The sequence below is a fragment of the Melanotaenia boesemani genome, chromosome 3 (genome assembly GCF_017639745.1).
Source record: "Melanotaenia boesemani isolate fMelBoe1 chromosome 3, fMelBoe1.pri, whole genome shotgun sequence".
In the NCBI taxonomy this organism is placed as follows: domain Eukaryota; kingdom Metazoa; phylum Chordata; class Actinopteri; order Atheriniformes; family Melanotaeniidae; genus Melanotaenia; species Melanotaenia boesemani.
The window spans coordinates 17,208,082-17,223,625 of NC_055684.1; the positions used below are offsets into that span (position 1 = coordinate 17,208,082).

The 15,544-nt window shown below is 38.3% G+C and overlaps 2 protein-coding genes across 3 annotated transcripts; one reads left to right on the top strand and one right to left on the bottom strand.

Moving 5' to 3' along the window:
* The first annotated feature begins 725 nt into the window (after positions 1-725).
* On the top strand, positions 726-7,074 carry LOC121636249 (DNA damage-regulated autophagy modulator protein 2-like). Of its 2 annotated transcripts, none has more exons than XM_041979596.1 (8): positions 726-892; positions 1,915-2,082; positions 2,245-2,312; positions 4,422-4,564; positions 4,656-4,833; positions 4,935-5,017; positions 5,280-5,372; positions 5,558-7,074. In XM_041979596.1, exons 2-8 carry the CDS (start codon positions 1,952-1,954, stop codon positions 5,684-5,686), a joined length of 825 nt encoding a protein of 274 aa, XP_041835530.1. In that variant the 5' UTR covers positions 726-892; positions 1,915-1,951; the 3' UTR covers positions 5,687-7,074. The 2 variants fall into 2 exon arrangements, with proteins under 2 accessions (XP_041835530.1, XP_041835531.1); XM_041979597.1 differs by lacking the exon at positions 726-892 and adding an exon at positions 978-1,226.
* Positions 7,075-8,225: 1,151 nt separating this feature from the next.
* c3h6orf89 (chromosome 3 C6orf89 homolog) lies at positions 8,226-15,044 on the bottom strand. Its single transcript, XM_041981103.1, has 8 exons — positions 14,893-15,044; positions 12,210-12,481; positions 11,850-12,015; positions 11,534-11,682; positions 11,028-11,182; positions 10,472-10,607; positions 10,141-10,264; positions 8,226-9,796 (listed from the first exon to the last, which is right to left on the bottom strand). Exons 2-8 carry the CDS (start codon positions 12,396-12,398, stop codon positions 9,714-9,716), a joined length of 1,002 nt encoding a protein of 333 aa, XP_041837037.1. The 5' UTR covers positions 12,399-12,481; positions 14,893-15,044; the 3' UTR covers positions 8,226-9,713.
* Between the last annotated feature and the right edge of the window lie 500 nt (positions 15,045-15,544).

The following is a 15,544-nucleotide window of genomic DNA, read 5'->3' on the forward strand; positions in this document are numbered from 1 at the left end:
AGAAAACTTGAGGAAATTCATTATTTAATCTGACACTTTTCAGTGATTGTTGATTTAAGTTCAGTGTTTAGTCACAGACGTTTCTGCATCTTGAAATGATAAATTGGTTGTTTTTTTCCAACCACCTGTTTGAATCTTGAATGATCTTTAAGGTTAGAGAAAATCATTTAACAATTTTAGTTTTGTAAATATAATATTCCCCTTTGAAAAGCTGTCAGGTCTTGAACAATATCAGTGCTTCTCGTTGTACTTGCACATAGCTTTTAGGTTGTGTAGATGGGACACATGCCCAGATAATCTTATTATCTTTGAAGGTTGTCATATAGCAAGGGTGGGGTTGTAGGGCTCTTCCAGTTTGAGTACAATCTTGGTCCATCAAGCAAGATGACACCAGAGCTGGTGATGCCACCAAAGCTCTGGAAAAAAAAGGAAGACAGGTTTTTGGTAGTTGGGAACCACTGACATATTAATATGTACTCATGATCGTGTACCTTTGTGCAAAATTTTGGAACATTATAAATCTAGTATTTATAAATATACATACAATATATCATTTATCTGAGCTCAAACGTTATGAATACAGTGTTTTAGAGGTTGTTCAAGGTCACAGTAGTTGGACTACCTGGAGCACGGCTTTGGCCTGCTTCTCGCCTGCAAGGCAGAATGCAGGACAAATTCATCAATTGGGTTGAAGTGCGCATGCGTAACTCATAAGGAAGAGAAGTGTCATTTTTTTTTTATTTTTTATCTCGATCAGATGCGAAGCCGTTTGAGGCGGATTAAACTCAGCTAAATAAGGTCTGAGTACCTGATTTGGATTTGAATATAAACAGTTCGCGTAACTTCTCTTTTTGCCGCTGGAATTTTATGCCTTTTGGATGACTCGAACAACGTGAGTGTCATTATGTCACTGTATTGATCATGCTGATTTAATACAGCTGCTGCCTGGACCATCTGCTAAAATAACGTGAAATTAGTTGACCAGTAACAAGTTTAAAGTTCACCAGATAATTACTGACTACAAATTAAGTAGTTTTGACAATGTGTTTGAACATTCCCTAGCCAAATAGCCTAGTTAGTTTTACAGAAGGCTTCGTTTATTGTTTCTTGAAGTAACGGTTCTCAGTTCAGCTGGACATGCGGATCAAGTTGTGGAGAAACTATTAAATGATCTGGTTCTATAGTATAACTTGGTCGTGGTCTTTTCTCTACTGGTGATAAGAAGGGTATTTTTCTAATTTTATAAGTTTCATTTCCCCAGAAAACACCAGGAAGTAAAACTTAAATGCTCCACGAATCTGCCTCTACAAGTTAAACTACATTTTAATTGAAGGAATTTTTATGTCTTTATTTACCTGAGGGCAGAAAGCTTTGAGATTTCTTTTGAGGACTAGTGTTAAACCTCATTATGTAAACCATGAGACTGTGTTTTTTTAATTCTCGGTTGGAGTTTCGACCTTGTACAATGTCATGTAAAATAACTGGTCTGTTTAAAAGTCATTGTCACGTGCTGTATTTTCATGATTGTTTTCAAATATGTTGTAATAATAAGTTGCTCACTTGGATCTTTTATTAGAAGACAGTGCTTCTCTCTCTCTCTCTCTCTCTCTCTCTCTCTCTCTCTCTCTCTCTCTCTCTCTCTCGTATGATTAATTGTCCAAAGCTCAAGGAGAATCAGTTTAGTGTTATACAAAGAAGAGAAAATCAGAAACTATTTCATTGTGTAAGCCAAAGATTTCTAAAATAGCGTACAATAAACCGTTATGGCTAAATTGTTGTTGACTTGTTAGAAAAGTAGATGAGCCAATGGCCACTGCTGTGGTTTTAAGCATAAGTTTGTGCCACTTAATTCAGCATGCACAGTTAAGTGGGATGCTCTCCAGTAGATGATGATGATGATGATGTTTTCTATAGGTCAGTGTGAACCTGCAGCATACAGAGTGAGGACACCATGTGGTGGTTTCAGCAGGGTCTTTGCTTCCTGCCCGCTGCGCTGGTCATCTGGACTGCAGCATCCTTCGTCTTCGCTTACGTCACAGCGGTGGTGCTGAGACATGTGGATCCTCTGGTGCCTTATATCAGGTCTGAATCTGGACTAAATCTTTGACATTTTTTCCCCCAAGTTATTCAGAACACGCTGTTTTTAGGATGTTTTATTGAAACAGTGTTTGTGTTATTTTAGGTCTTAATAGATGAGCAAAACAAGCAGGACGTCTTTAATTGAACATTTGTCGTGTGTTGCAGTGACACAGGAACATTGGCACCAGAGAGATGTTTGTTTGGGATCATGTTGGATGTGTCAGCCTTTTTAGGTAACACACATGCACACACATTCAGACTCTTCATTCTGTAAAGCAATCCATTGTTGGTGCACGTCCATATAATCCCAGACAGAACTGGGGTTGGGATGGTGGCTGACCAGTAATCAGACTTGATTGGACAGATTTAAAGTGACAAAGTTGTTACTGCTGCCAGGCTTTCCTACCTGTAAACATATTTGAAAAGGGACTCAGAAGATTATTATAAAAAATAATTATCATTGTTTTTTAATAAAATATTATAGGAAATTCATAGCATAGTGGTATGTAACGGGGTTTATCCATTCATTTGGTATAATTAATTTAAGACAAAAAATATTGAATTAAAAATAAATAAAATAAAGACAACTTTGCGAAAACTATGAGTATTTGTAACATAACTCTGTAACTTAGGGTTTGTCATGTTCAAAGTATTATATTATTATTACCAACAACATGTTAAAACACCAAGATAAAATGGTTGTAGTTGGTTAGCAGCAAGGTAATTAAACATCTGTGATGACTGATTTATTTATTGGTTTTAGGTTTTTCATTTGTTTAAATAAAGCCATGAGAGGTGAAGTGAATATTATCTTGTTTTTGTGGCACTGTTTGAGTGATCGGACATGTTAAAAATGATAATAATGGATTATACTGTGCTGCTCTGCTGATGGCACTAAAAGTGCTTTACAGTGAATCCATTATTCATTCACTCATCATTTATACTTGGTGGTGGTAAGCTACGGCAGCCAACGTACGCCACCAGCCTGTCTGACCAATAAACATTCATACGACATTCACTGACAACCTTAGGGTTACTGGATGGCCTGCACTACAGAGAAAGTGAACTTTTAGCTCTTAAGGTTGAGGTTTTGCAAGTTTTAAATGAACAAACTGTCCCTTTGAGTACTATTTAAAGATTATGTACATGATTGGGAGGTCTTTAGGAGAGTTGCTTGAGAAGTGAAAGCTGGCCCATGTGGTCAGATCCCGCAAAAGAGCTCTTATTTAACAGACTGCTGAGAACCATAGTGATAACTTTAATAGAAATTTGCCAGAACATCCAATATTTAGACTCAGTCTACATTTAAAGACACTGAAGCTCTTTATATATTAGCATTGATGTGCTAGTCATGACACTACAGTTGCATTTTTGTCTTGTTAAATAATAATCAAATTCTTCTTAATTGGATGCATGATTTTTTTTTGCTCAGCAGACAGGTCTTTGTTACATATGCAAGTATCCATTTTGATTTTCCTAAAACAAGTTACTAAACAACAAAGAAGCACCGTGCATAGCATGCATACTTCTGTCTACCAAGACCTGCCACCTAAATGAAAGTGCCTACCCACTGATAAATACCACAAAGATGACATCTGTTGGATTATAGTGCTACACATACATTTACCAACAACACCACCACCAAAAATAAAGAAACTGGGCCTTAAACAAATTAAAAATGGTTGCGTAGCTGTAGACTGGTCAGAATGCCCATTCTCCCTCCTGTACACTACTGAAAGTGCCTACGATGGTTAACAAAATCATGGCGCAATTAAAAGAAGGGATCCTAATCTTAATGAAGTATGCTTTGCTTGTATCATGAGGATAGCCAAGATGTCTGGAAGCATGTTATTTACCTAAGGAAGAGACGTTTGCAGGATGCAGCTTGGTGTGTCAGATATAGTTTGATATTGTTTTGTGAATCCTGGCCTTGATGTGTTTCTTCGATGCGTCCCACATAACTCACGTACGCTCCTGCAGGGAAGCAGCATTTCCTCATTTTGGAGGAAAATATAAACTGCCAGACTACAAAAACTAATCAGAAAAGTTTGGGCAGCATGACAAAAAAAAATGCTGCGTTGACTTGACCTCCAGATGCCACAGAGCTTTTATACGAATGTCCAACTTTGATGTTGGTGGTTGACCTTTATACATGCAAATACTCTAATCTGATGCATTTTACATAAACAAACGTGTATTAGTTAAATATAAACAGAGGTGAATGTGTTTTATATTAATTGTTAAAAAATAGCCAAAGTCTTGCGGATGTAGTCCATCTTTTATTGTTATTGTGGAATTTCTAGTCTTGCAAACATAATCAGAGAAAGTTTCGGTGCTGGCAGGCATTGCCACGGTGTATGTGCGCTACAAACAGGTGGAGGCTCTCGCAGGTGAGGAGGAGGCCAAACTCCAAAGATTGAACCGCTTCGGTCTGCTGCTCGGCTGGATCAGCTCCTTCGGGATGTGCGTGGTGGCTAACTTCCAGGTGAGTGCTGCTGGTCTGGGATCAGTTAAAAGCACATTGAATGTCTGAAATGCTGAACATGACTGCAGTGAGTGTGTGTCGGTCAGAGCAGAAGACAACTATATTCTCCATGCACCTGTTGGGGGCGGTGCTTACCTTTGGAGTTGGAGCTCTCTACATCCTGGTTCAGACGCTGCTCTCACACTGCATGCAGCCACACGTCCACAGCAAGAACATATACCTGGCCCGTCTTTGGATTGGACTCTGGACTCTGGGAAGCATCATCAGCAGTATCCTAAAGCATGTTGACAGCTGGAATTTGGTCTGTAGGAGTGGAGATGTAGTGATCACAATATCTCAGAGTGAGCATTTATCCTTAATGATCTGTCAGTGTTTGTATCTTCGGTAATCATGTACAGCAGTCTGTCAGGAGTGGACGTCCCTCACAAACTCCACTGGACTCCGGGAGAAGTGGTCAGTAGTTTGTGTTTGCTACGTTACAGCTGATTGTTTGTTTTACTTGTATATAAAAAAAAAAAAAAAAGTTTGAATTAATTAATTAATTAATTAAATAAGTTCCTAGGTGTTAAAACACAAACAGCAACCAAAATAAGTTTTTCATCTAAATCACAAACTCTTATTGACAATGAATCTGATCATTAACTTAATTTAAATTTTGAGTATAAAAGTTGCTGTTAAATTATTCTTACAGCTGTTTTTCTTCTTGTCCCTTCAGGGTTACACAGCTCATTTCATCAGCACAGTGTCTGAATGGTCTCTGGCCTTTTCCTTCATCAGCTTCTTCCTCACCTACATCAGAGATTTTCAGGTACTTTATCTCATTGTTTCACCGCTTTAGCTGAAATTTTGACCAATTTTGAGCAGCACAGGATGGCTCAAGCCTTGGTTTAGGTTACTTAAAATAACAGAGAAGATGGAGTCTGGAGTAACTGATGTGACATCGCCTTAAATGTTTTCAAATTTTCTTTGTTTCTATATTTTTTTCCTCTAAAGAAAATCAGTCTGCGAGCAGAAGCTGATCTGCAGAGCAGGCATCTGTACGACTGGTCACATGAAGGTATTGCTGCATCTCGTCTGTACAAAACCTCTGAAACTTCTCCACTGCTGGCAGGATCACCGTGACACAGCACAGCTGCCTGAAAAACTGGTTTTTGACCAATTTTTACTTTTTTTAACCGCATTTGAAGGCATTTTGTATGAGTTTCTAAAAGTTGTGGTCACTGTTAAAGGGTTAGAGCACCCAAGCATCCCCTCCCTCTAGGTTCTGAAAGTGTTTTAAGTTTGCTCATATCACTAAAAATAGTCCAGATGTGAAGAAATAATAAGAGGGGAGATGATGTTGTTTGCAGAAACTGACCCCGAGTATCCAAATATGGTGCTTTCACACTTTTCACTCCAACTGTCAACTTTTCTGAACTCTATATCATATTTTAAGAAGTGTAAGCTGACAAGCGTCACATCACTGAGTGCTGATTAGCTGAAGGTGTAAGGGTATTTAGAGTTGAGTTTCCAGTTATCAGGTTCATTATTTTTTATTATTAAGGTGAAGTATATTATTTATATACAGGGTGGGTTTTTATCCATTGTTTACTTTTGTGGGTTTGCTGCTCTGACAATAATCTGTTATTGTAATAATGGATTCAAATCTCTTGTAAAAAATTATACTGTATGACAGCTTTTTATAACCAGCTTATAAATGCTTTAAAAATGTCAAAAAACATAACTGACAAATGACCTGAAGTGCTTCCTTATTGTCTTTTGCATCAACATAATTTTTCCCCACTTTCACTCAGTGTTGCTCACCAGAAACATTTAGTCTCTGTTAATGTTAACCAGGAAACAGAGCCGTGGTCAGAAAAAGGAAACTGACACAAACTGAAGCATGACTACATGATAGAAAACACGAAGAGCAGACCTGAGGAATTCTTTTCCTTTAGGAACGATGTGAAGATTCCTAAATATTACTGAATATTGGTTATATTTGTTTTCTGTAAGTGGAAAGTCGACTGTTTATATGATCAGTCGTGGGAGTTAAATGTTCTGTTTGTTTTTCTACTTCCCTTATCAACTCTTGTAAAAGAAAAAAAAAAGGGAATAACCACCTTCTCCCAGAGAGAATAAAAACCTTTAAACACGATCGAGAGTTCCCAGTTGCCACCATTAAAAGCAAAAATAAGATTTTTGTCTGAGGTGGTGAGTCTTCTACTTTGATTCAGTTGTTTTTGTTCTGACTTTAAAGTCAGTATTGACACATGGCAATTAGAAAGAGGAGGAATATATTTAAATTTGAGTTTATTGGGTACTTATTTTTATTCATTTTAAACATCTCCAACTACTATAATTGTTCTAATAACAGACTTCACCACTATTTGCTGTAATGACCACAGAGCTTTAATCAGACTTACAAAAAAAGAAAATATAAAGTTTCTATGCACTGTAATACTTGCTGGCAGCTGTTATTAATCATGTTAAAACTAATAAATATGTACAATTTCTTTGTACCATGCTCATCTCTCATTGTGTGTGTGTGTTTTTTTTTTTATATATAAATATATATATGAAGTATGTGAGAATACCCAAAATTGTCACACTGAAATTCTTTAGTTTTTAGTCACTTAAAGAAGATGGATATTGTGGAACATCAAGCAAAGAGTTGTAAATTATTCTTCTCTGGAGACCACAACACAACCACAAGAACATCTCATTTTACATTTGCATTCAGCACATAGATACAAACACACCCTGAGATGATTACTTGTGATCTGTGGTAACGTTCAGCCTTGTGTTGCCCACTGGAAGTTTGTAAGGATAAGTGCAGCCTTTATTGTGCCATATTAATATAATTGTAAATATTTTCTGTTTTATGAGTCCATGTTCTCCAACCCAAACTGATCTGTGATTAATGTATTTGATGAAAACATTAGATTTATTTGTAAGTTCTGATAAATGGACATACCTCCTCTGAGTGGAGGCTAAAATTATGGCTATTGTCCATCCAGGACTATATTTAAAAACACATCAGAAGTTTTTACATTTAGTGTACATTTGTAATAAAACATATGAAATCCACCCGCTGCAGCTCAAACTGACCACACAGCTAAATCAACACCTCTTGGATTAAAATGGGTAGAGTGGCCGTGTTGTAGCCTGAGGGTTGCCGGTTCGATCCTCGGCCTGTTGAGCTCATGTCGATGTGTCCCTGAGCAAGACACCGAACCCCAAATTGCTCCTCCCCACGACTGGTCGTGGTTAAGCACCTTGCATGGCAGCTTCCACCATCAATGTGTGTGTGAATGGGTGAATGTGATGTATATTGTCAAGCGCTTTGGGTAAAAGTGCTATATAAATATAAACCATTTACCAAAGTCAATACATACATTTATTTATACATTTAATTAGGGTTTGCTAAAATGCTAATGGTTGCTTCTACAATCTTAACAAACCTTAAACATGTTAAAAAGTGATGGTAAATCAATATAACTGCACAGTATGATCATTCATGCAAACATAATTCAGAGTACTAAAATTTGTGTGGGTGACCTCGTTGGCTTGTCATGTTTTACACCATCCATGTGATAAATTCATTAAACCGCTTCTGTAATACAACTAGCCAAAAGTAAATAAATGACTATTTTAAAAAAAATACAAGACTGAAGGAAAAACTGAACAGAAGTTTTTATTTTTTTAATAAAACCATCACATCTCTATGCAAGTCTGACATTTTCAAGGATTTTGTTTTAGCTGAGATGATGTGGAAATTTGTCTTTCAAATGTAGAAACCTTTCATTCAACAAGCATCAACTTTGCCAAACTGATTTATTTCTCTTTCTCAGACTACTGCTGCTGAAAATTGGCAATGATAATCCAAAATATATCACAACATATTTTAATTAAAACTAATAATTTACCACTTATAAAATAAGCAAAAACAATGACTCAGCTGAAACTGGAGATTTGTCATCAAATGTATTGATGGGATGGGAAATAGTGTTAAGTCCAAATAATCCACAGAAAATACTGGAAAAATCACAAGCAATCATTATATAATCTTTAATGACTTCCAAGCTGCATGACATTCATCTAAAAGTTTCTTCTCTGCCCAATAATATGACATAGAACCAATTAACTGTACATTGTCTTTGCTATTTATAATCAGAAATGGTTTCCTCAAACAAGAGGCACCATTATGTAACATTTCAGATTTGACAGTTAAAAAAAACAAAAACAAAACTGATTTAAACTCATTCGTAATTAAAATCTGTGACTATAAGGCTGCTTTTGAATGTCATGACTCGAGGCACTACTGTACAAGTTCTGCAAGCTATTTGCCTTAAATGACTAGTTTAATAAAAGCGTCGTCATGGCTTCTTTTTGCCTCCTTTATATAGAATATGTTGTCTGTTATTAGCTTATCTTAGTACGTAAATAACTATTACGGACATACATTTATAGAAAATTATTTAAATAAGATATTTATGCAAAATGAGGTTTAATTTATATTAAAATTAGTGGGTGTTGTGCATACTACTAGCGATAACAGAGAACATTGTGGTTGTTTTGGCCTGGGTTAACTGGTTTTCTAGTATTTAGTAAAGAGCAGAAGCTGTAGGTGTGTCTCCTGCAGCTCGCGGACTGTTCCACTTCAAACACCGATGTGTTTGACAAACTAGATAGAAGCATTATAGATATTTCCCTGATGGTAACCCATCTGGATTCAAGGTTTGCTTGATTCTTAGATACAAGAGCATCATAACAATCCGCTAAACAGACACAACAAACAATTTCTTTTTTTTTAATTACTAGAGATCAATTTTAAGCTGTGGCACAAGAACAGATGATTCTCAGCTGTTCAACTATACAAAGTCACAAAGTTGCTCCTCAGTCCTCTGAAGTCCTTGCAGGAGTCTGCAGGAGGTCACCCCCCCCGCCCCCAAAACTGAATCTATATGTGCAGTAGTTTCCAACTATTTGAGGATGTTGGGAGGATTATCAGTGCCACACATAAAAAAAAAAACAAAAAAAAAACAGGGCGGAGGTTATAAAGCATCCATGTGCAGAGAGACAGAAAGGTCAACAAGCTCCAATCCCCAAACATTCACAGCCGAACTTGTGCGTTACACCCCAGTCCTAGACTCTGCAACCCTGATGGCTAAAAGGCTGATCCGTCACAGATGATGTTCTGACCACGGCCCGGGAAGAGCTCCATCTGCCAGTACCGAGGGTCAGCATACACTGCACGGGTCAGAGAAGAAAACAATGAGTGAATGCTTGTTTCAGACAGCCTCAGCACCCACACGTGACAGTCAACTGATTTTGAGGACAACAGACACAATACACACACAAACTACAAATTGCTGATTAAGAAGTGGCTAAATTCAATAATCTCTGGTATAATAATGCCAATAATCTCTGGTATAATAATGCCAATAATGGCTGCTGACTGATACCCCAAAGATATTTGCAGTTTTGTGTCCACCTGATATGTTTTTTCCCCTTTAGGCACAAACCAGTGTTTATTCTTACAGACTGAAGAAGCATTTTGTCATTGAGGGGTTTAAATGTGCAACTGGTGTTACCCATGTCTCCAGGTGTCAGCCATAGGTTGAAGGAGCTGCAGTGTTTCTGACAGCGTTGAACAGGCAGAACTCGAACGGTTGGCAGCCCCTCGCCCACCACCAGCCAACCCAACACCCTGACACCCTGAAACACAAACAACAAGTCACAGAAAGCCTGGCGGATTGTTTTTACACCACAGATGGTCAACACTTTGTTACAAAACACACATGAATAAAAAAAATCTGAAGAGTAATATCCAAAAAACTAATTTTAAACTGACTTTTTCTTACTGTGCTACAAATGAATCCTGTTAAGTCTTCTTTAAGTCAATCATGGGGTGTCAAAGCTAACCTTGCTCTGGGAGTTTGTGCTGTGGGTGACCAGGCAACGCTGCAGGATGGTCCCAGCACTGTCCAGCAGGGGGCAGAGCTCAGCCTTTGGGAATAGCCACCTCAACACCTTCTCCCTGGTCCCAGAACTGAACCTCCTGTGGAAACACACCCTAATGAAACAGTTTGTGGACTAAGGTTTGCTCCTGCATATTTAAATGTTTGCTGTTCATTAGAAGCTAAGGGGGTGCCCAGCTCTCTAAAAAGCCTACTCTGCTCTAATGTGACTGACTTGATCTTGATCATGGACCGTCCACCACTCCATATCATCTATGCTGAAGTGCAACGTTCAAGAAAACATTTTATGTGATGTAAAGTTAGTAGACACCCCTCCAGCACTGACAAATCATCAGCCTTTTTAAATAGTTATCCAGGATATATGAAACTCTGCAAAACCTTGTGAAACTAGTGAATTGATTGAGACAGATTTTGACCCAGACAGCATAATTTGGACCTAGTCAGACTCAGTTTCTGGTCTAGGAGAGCCAAGGTCATTTACTTTAAACATATATACATACCAGAGCAGGGTGAAGTTGGCAGGTCCTTGAGGGAGGCCAAGGTTGTTGTTCTGCTGGCTGTCGTCGTCCTCCTCCAGTAGAATAGACATGGAGCCTGAGTGGGCCAAGTAGAGCTCCTCCAGCTGCTGCCGCTGGATGGTGAGGGACTCCCCACCCTGCAGCATGGATGAATGGAAAGCAGTATGAACAAAGAGGGAAGAGTTGATTGAATGTGTGTATTGCATATTGTTGCTGTCACTGCTATGTGATGATAGAAGATTGATTTAAAATTCAGAGATTATAGTTCAGTTGATGATTTTAAAACAATCAATAGTAATGTACATTTAAATCTGTTTATGGTACATCATCCCATAATTATTAACCAGCAACTCATCCCACTTCCAAATTCCATTTAAGACTTAACAAAAGGGTCTTTACTTCACGTCTACTGTTTAAGTCTGTACTCATGTGAATGCAGCAGGCAGAGACTCATCAGGCAGCCACCCCTGACCGTGTCAAGCTCTGACCTTAAGCAGGACGAGCTGTGGGCCTCGTCGCAGGGTCACGGTTCCTCTGAGGCTCTCTGGGACTTCCAGCACAGACGAGATCTCTGCACATCCTGAACAGTTGACCAAACTCTGTCTAAGAGCGCCAGCACTCCACCACTCATGAAAACCTGCAACACAGAAAAAATAAATCCTCCCTCAACAGTTGCCATCATTTCTAGTTTGTATAAGGAGCATCACTCGGTGATGGTGCACAAGTGATGGAGCTTCTAGCCAAAGAAGCAGTGTTTTTCTTATGTTTGTGGGAGATTTATAGAAAAAAGAAAATGATTGATACCTTGCAGGTTGTACTTCTTGGCAATGGGTAGGGAGAGCAGGCGAACGTGGCTAAGCGGAGACGACCAGTTGTAACAGCCCAGGTTGACCAGTCCCAGCTGTGGGGTGTTCTGGGGGTAGGTGAAGGCCAGCACCACCACCAGCAGGAAACCCACTGCCACCAAAAACTGCACAAAGCAATGGTATTAAAATAATGAGAATTATCTTCTTTTTCTGGATCCAAAGAAGCTGAGAAAACACTGAACAGTTTTATTTATAATAATTTTTTTTTTACAGAAAGAAAAGGCCTCAGCCTTGTTGAGCATTTTTACTTAATTATGGTCTTTTGTGTTATATTTCCTCTTGATAACAGGTTTTTCACCTTGATTGTGGCTCTCAGGATTGGGAACTGGGGAGGGTCTCTTCTGGGCTCATTGGTCTCCAAGACCTGCTTGATGAACCTCTCGATCTCCCGCTCGGACATGCCATAGCGGTAGCCGGACTGACGTAGGATGTCGATGCTTTCAGAAAGTTTGTCATAGATACACGGCTCACTCATCGTTGTCCCCATGGTGGCAGGAGCGACAGCAATTTCTCTGTCAAACTTGGCGGCCTTCAGCTGCTGCAGACTTCAGGATCATGGCGCCACCTCACCTGTTGATCCATCCAAAATCTTAAAGCCAACTTCATAACGTTCAGCACCAGCTCTTTACTGTAACTTAACATGAATACACTACTGATGTCATAAATCATTCTGATCTAAAAGTTTTTCTGTTACACTCATTGTCCCACTTCTACAAGCAGATATGTTATTGCTTTGTAAGGTAGACACGTCAAATATTCTTTGGCCACATATTTATCATCATTTTGATTTGAGAAGTAAATAAGTATGGGTAAATCTGAACTTTCTCACTTGCAACACATCTTATATTACACCATTATATCATAAGATTATGTGCTTTCTTTGTGCTCTGTCCTTGAATTATGCTTATGATGTGTTTTTGCACCCAAGAGTATGTGTACTGTACAAAATTGTAGAAGATAAAATTCCTTTGTCAGAGGTGTTCTCACATTTAAAATGGCTCAAATAATGTGATTCTCCTTGTCCATGTGTGTAATGAGGCTTTTAGAACAATACAGGGTTCTGCATGACAGACTGACCTACTGGCCAGGAATAATATTTTTATAGTGAGAAAGCATTCAATACAGATGCCAGTTCCTGCAAGTTCACCCCAATCAGACTGTGCACAGCTTCCAGAAACAGCAAAAACACCAAGAGCTACATCTCCAAATCTACAGAAAATGATTTGTTAGATGTTAAATTGATTCTCCAACCAGCACCATGTTGGAGAAACCCAAACACAGCATATCAGTGCAAACACCTCATAGAGGGGTAATGAACGGGGCTTGTTTTGCAGCCACAGAACTTCAGCACCTTGCAGAACAAAGTTTTCTTTAAGTGTGATGCCATCTGTCTGAAAACTAAAATTTGCCTGCAACAGAACAATTATCCCGCGCAAAGCAGCAAAAATACAAGAGAATGACTGAAATGGAGAAATATCTGGGTGCTTATTGGTTCAGTCAAAGTCCGGGCCTCAAAAGGCTAGGTCAGGGACCTTAAGAGAGCTGTGCACAAACAAATGCCCACAAACTTCAATGAACAGATGCAACCTTAGCAAAAGAATTAGCCAAAATTCCTCTTTGGTGAAATGACAGACTGATAACGCCATAAAGAAAATTATTGTTATAATTAGTTATTAAAAGTTATTGTTTCATAAAGTAGTACTACAAGCTACGGAAGGATCTTTTTTTAATGACAAGGTTTTACAGTCTAATTAAAGTGTTGAAACCAGCCAGTTGATCCACTTTTCCCAAATAAAAGCGAGATTATTCTTGTTAATAATACAACCATTTTCTGCTAAAATAGCCATGTTTGTTGTTATGTTTAATAGTAAAAAAAAATACAGCTGGCATAAATATTAAGTAATTTCACTACAAGCACAACTTTTAAAATGCCAGACCTCTGTTACAGAGAGAAACTCACTCAACCAAATAGTGAGATGGTCCAGCCACCTGATTGCAGAGTCTCTGCCTTGTCCAGCCTCCCTGTACACCAAACAGTGGATGAGAGAGGATGGCTTTATCAATTCCTAACAATGACTCCCATCCAGCTTCTTCCCTCTGGACGGAGGCTTTTAGGCCCAAGGTGCAGGACAAAGAGTCATAAAAAACAGCTTTGTTCCTGTTGCCATCACTAAGCTCAATGAGAAGTAGTGACATTTGCACTTTATTTTATTTATTCTACTTATTTATCCCACATTTTATCCATTTTTTAATCCCAGGGAATAATTTTATTTCCTAAAGATTTTCTATTGTGTTTTTATTTGTTTATTTTTATCTATTGTGATCTTATTTATCTTATTTTATGTTTTTACTTATTCTTGCTGCTATATTAGTGGATGGTGGAACACTGGGCACTTTTTTGTTTTGACTTTTCACTCAGTCAAGTACCTGTCTGTCAGGTTCAGTGTGTGTGTGTGTGTGTGTGTGTGTGTGTTTGTTATGGAATGTCAAATACAATATTTTTTCTGAAAAGCAAATATACCCACGAGTATTAATGAAGTAACCTTGAACCTTGAACATATGACCTTTGTTCATGTTAGAAGCATTGGGAATAGTGACTGAATTGACTATTATGGCAATAAGTATATGTAAGGAGTCATCGTATGTGCTAAACGTTCTGGAAAATTTGCTTTAATCCCTTAATTTATAACAACTACTTGCAGAAGACAGGAAACTGTCAGACACATTATGCAGCCAAACTACAAATGCAACGCAACAACATGACGACACAACATACATTTACGCAATCATTAACGATCACAATTTGATGAAGTCTTCATTATATTAACTTGTGTAATGTAAACAAAATAACAAAGACAAGATAAAACCCTTAAGCAGTAGTGCTCAACTGCAGTTTACCATAACAGGTTAGCTTGTCTTCGATCGCTTTATGGGACTCACACAACCAGACTCGAATTCAAGAAACGATCTGAATTCCTCACCTCAAAGTGAGATGTGCTGTTGTAGCGGAGAATCTCTCATTTCTCACGCTGTTCCCAAAATCAAATGTAATTTTTCCCCAAAGTAAGGAAGTACAGTTTGCTCGTTCTGTTGCTGTGTTGCTTCTTCCTCTTCTCAAGTGTTATTGGTTGTTTGTGCGTTACACAACCTGTATGATGCAATACCGCCACCAACTGGCATGGAGGCTCGTTCACCGGCGAGCAGCCGAATCGTTGCGAACGAGAAAAGCCGATCCACGTCGAGAAGAGCCGAATCTTCAACCACTATTGCTTAGCTCTGTTTAGAATTCATCTAGGCGTGTTCAGTTGTAATTTCTCGTTAAAATTTAAACAATAGTAACTACATTTTATTTATAATGTAAAAAATGCATAAAACTTGGGCTTTTTGTAATATAAACACTAAATAAATACTTTCTGACGAGCACTGTTAATAAATTCATAATTGTTAAATTAGGCTAATTTAGGCTTAAAGGGAGCTAGATGAAGAGCCATTTAGGAAATGTAAGAGTCTTCTAAGGGAGGCAAGCCATATGAAATAAATCTTTGAAATGAGCCGGTGTTCTCACAGTTTGGCTTACCCAATGGAATGGCAAACCCTTGCTTAATGTGCATGTGTAGCACAGAAAACAACAAA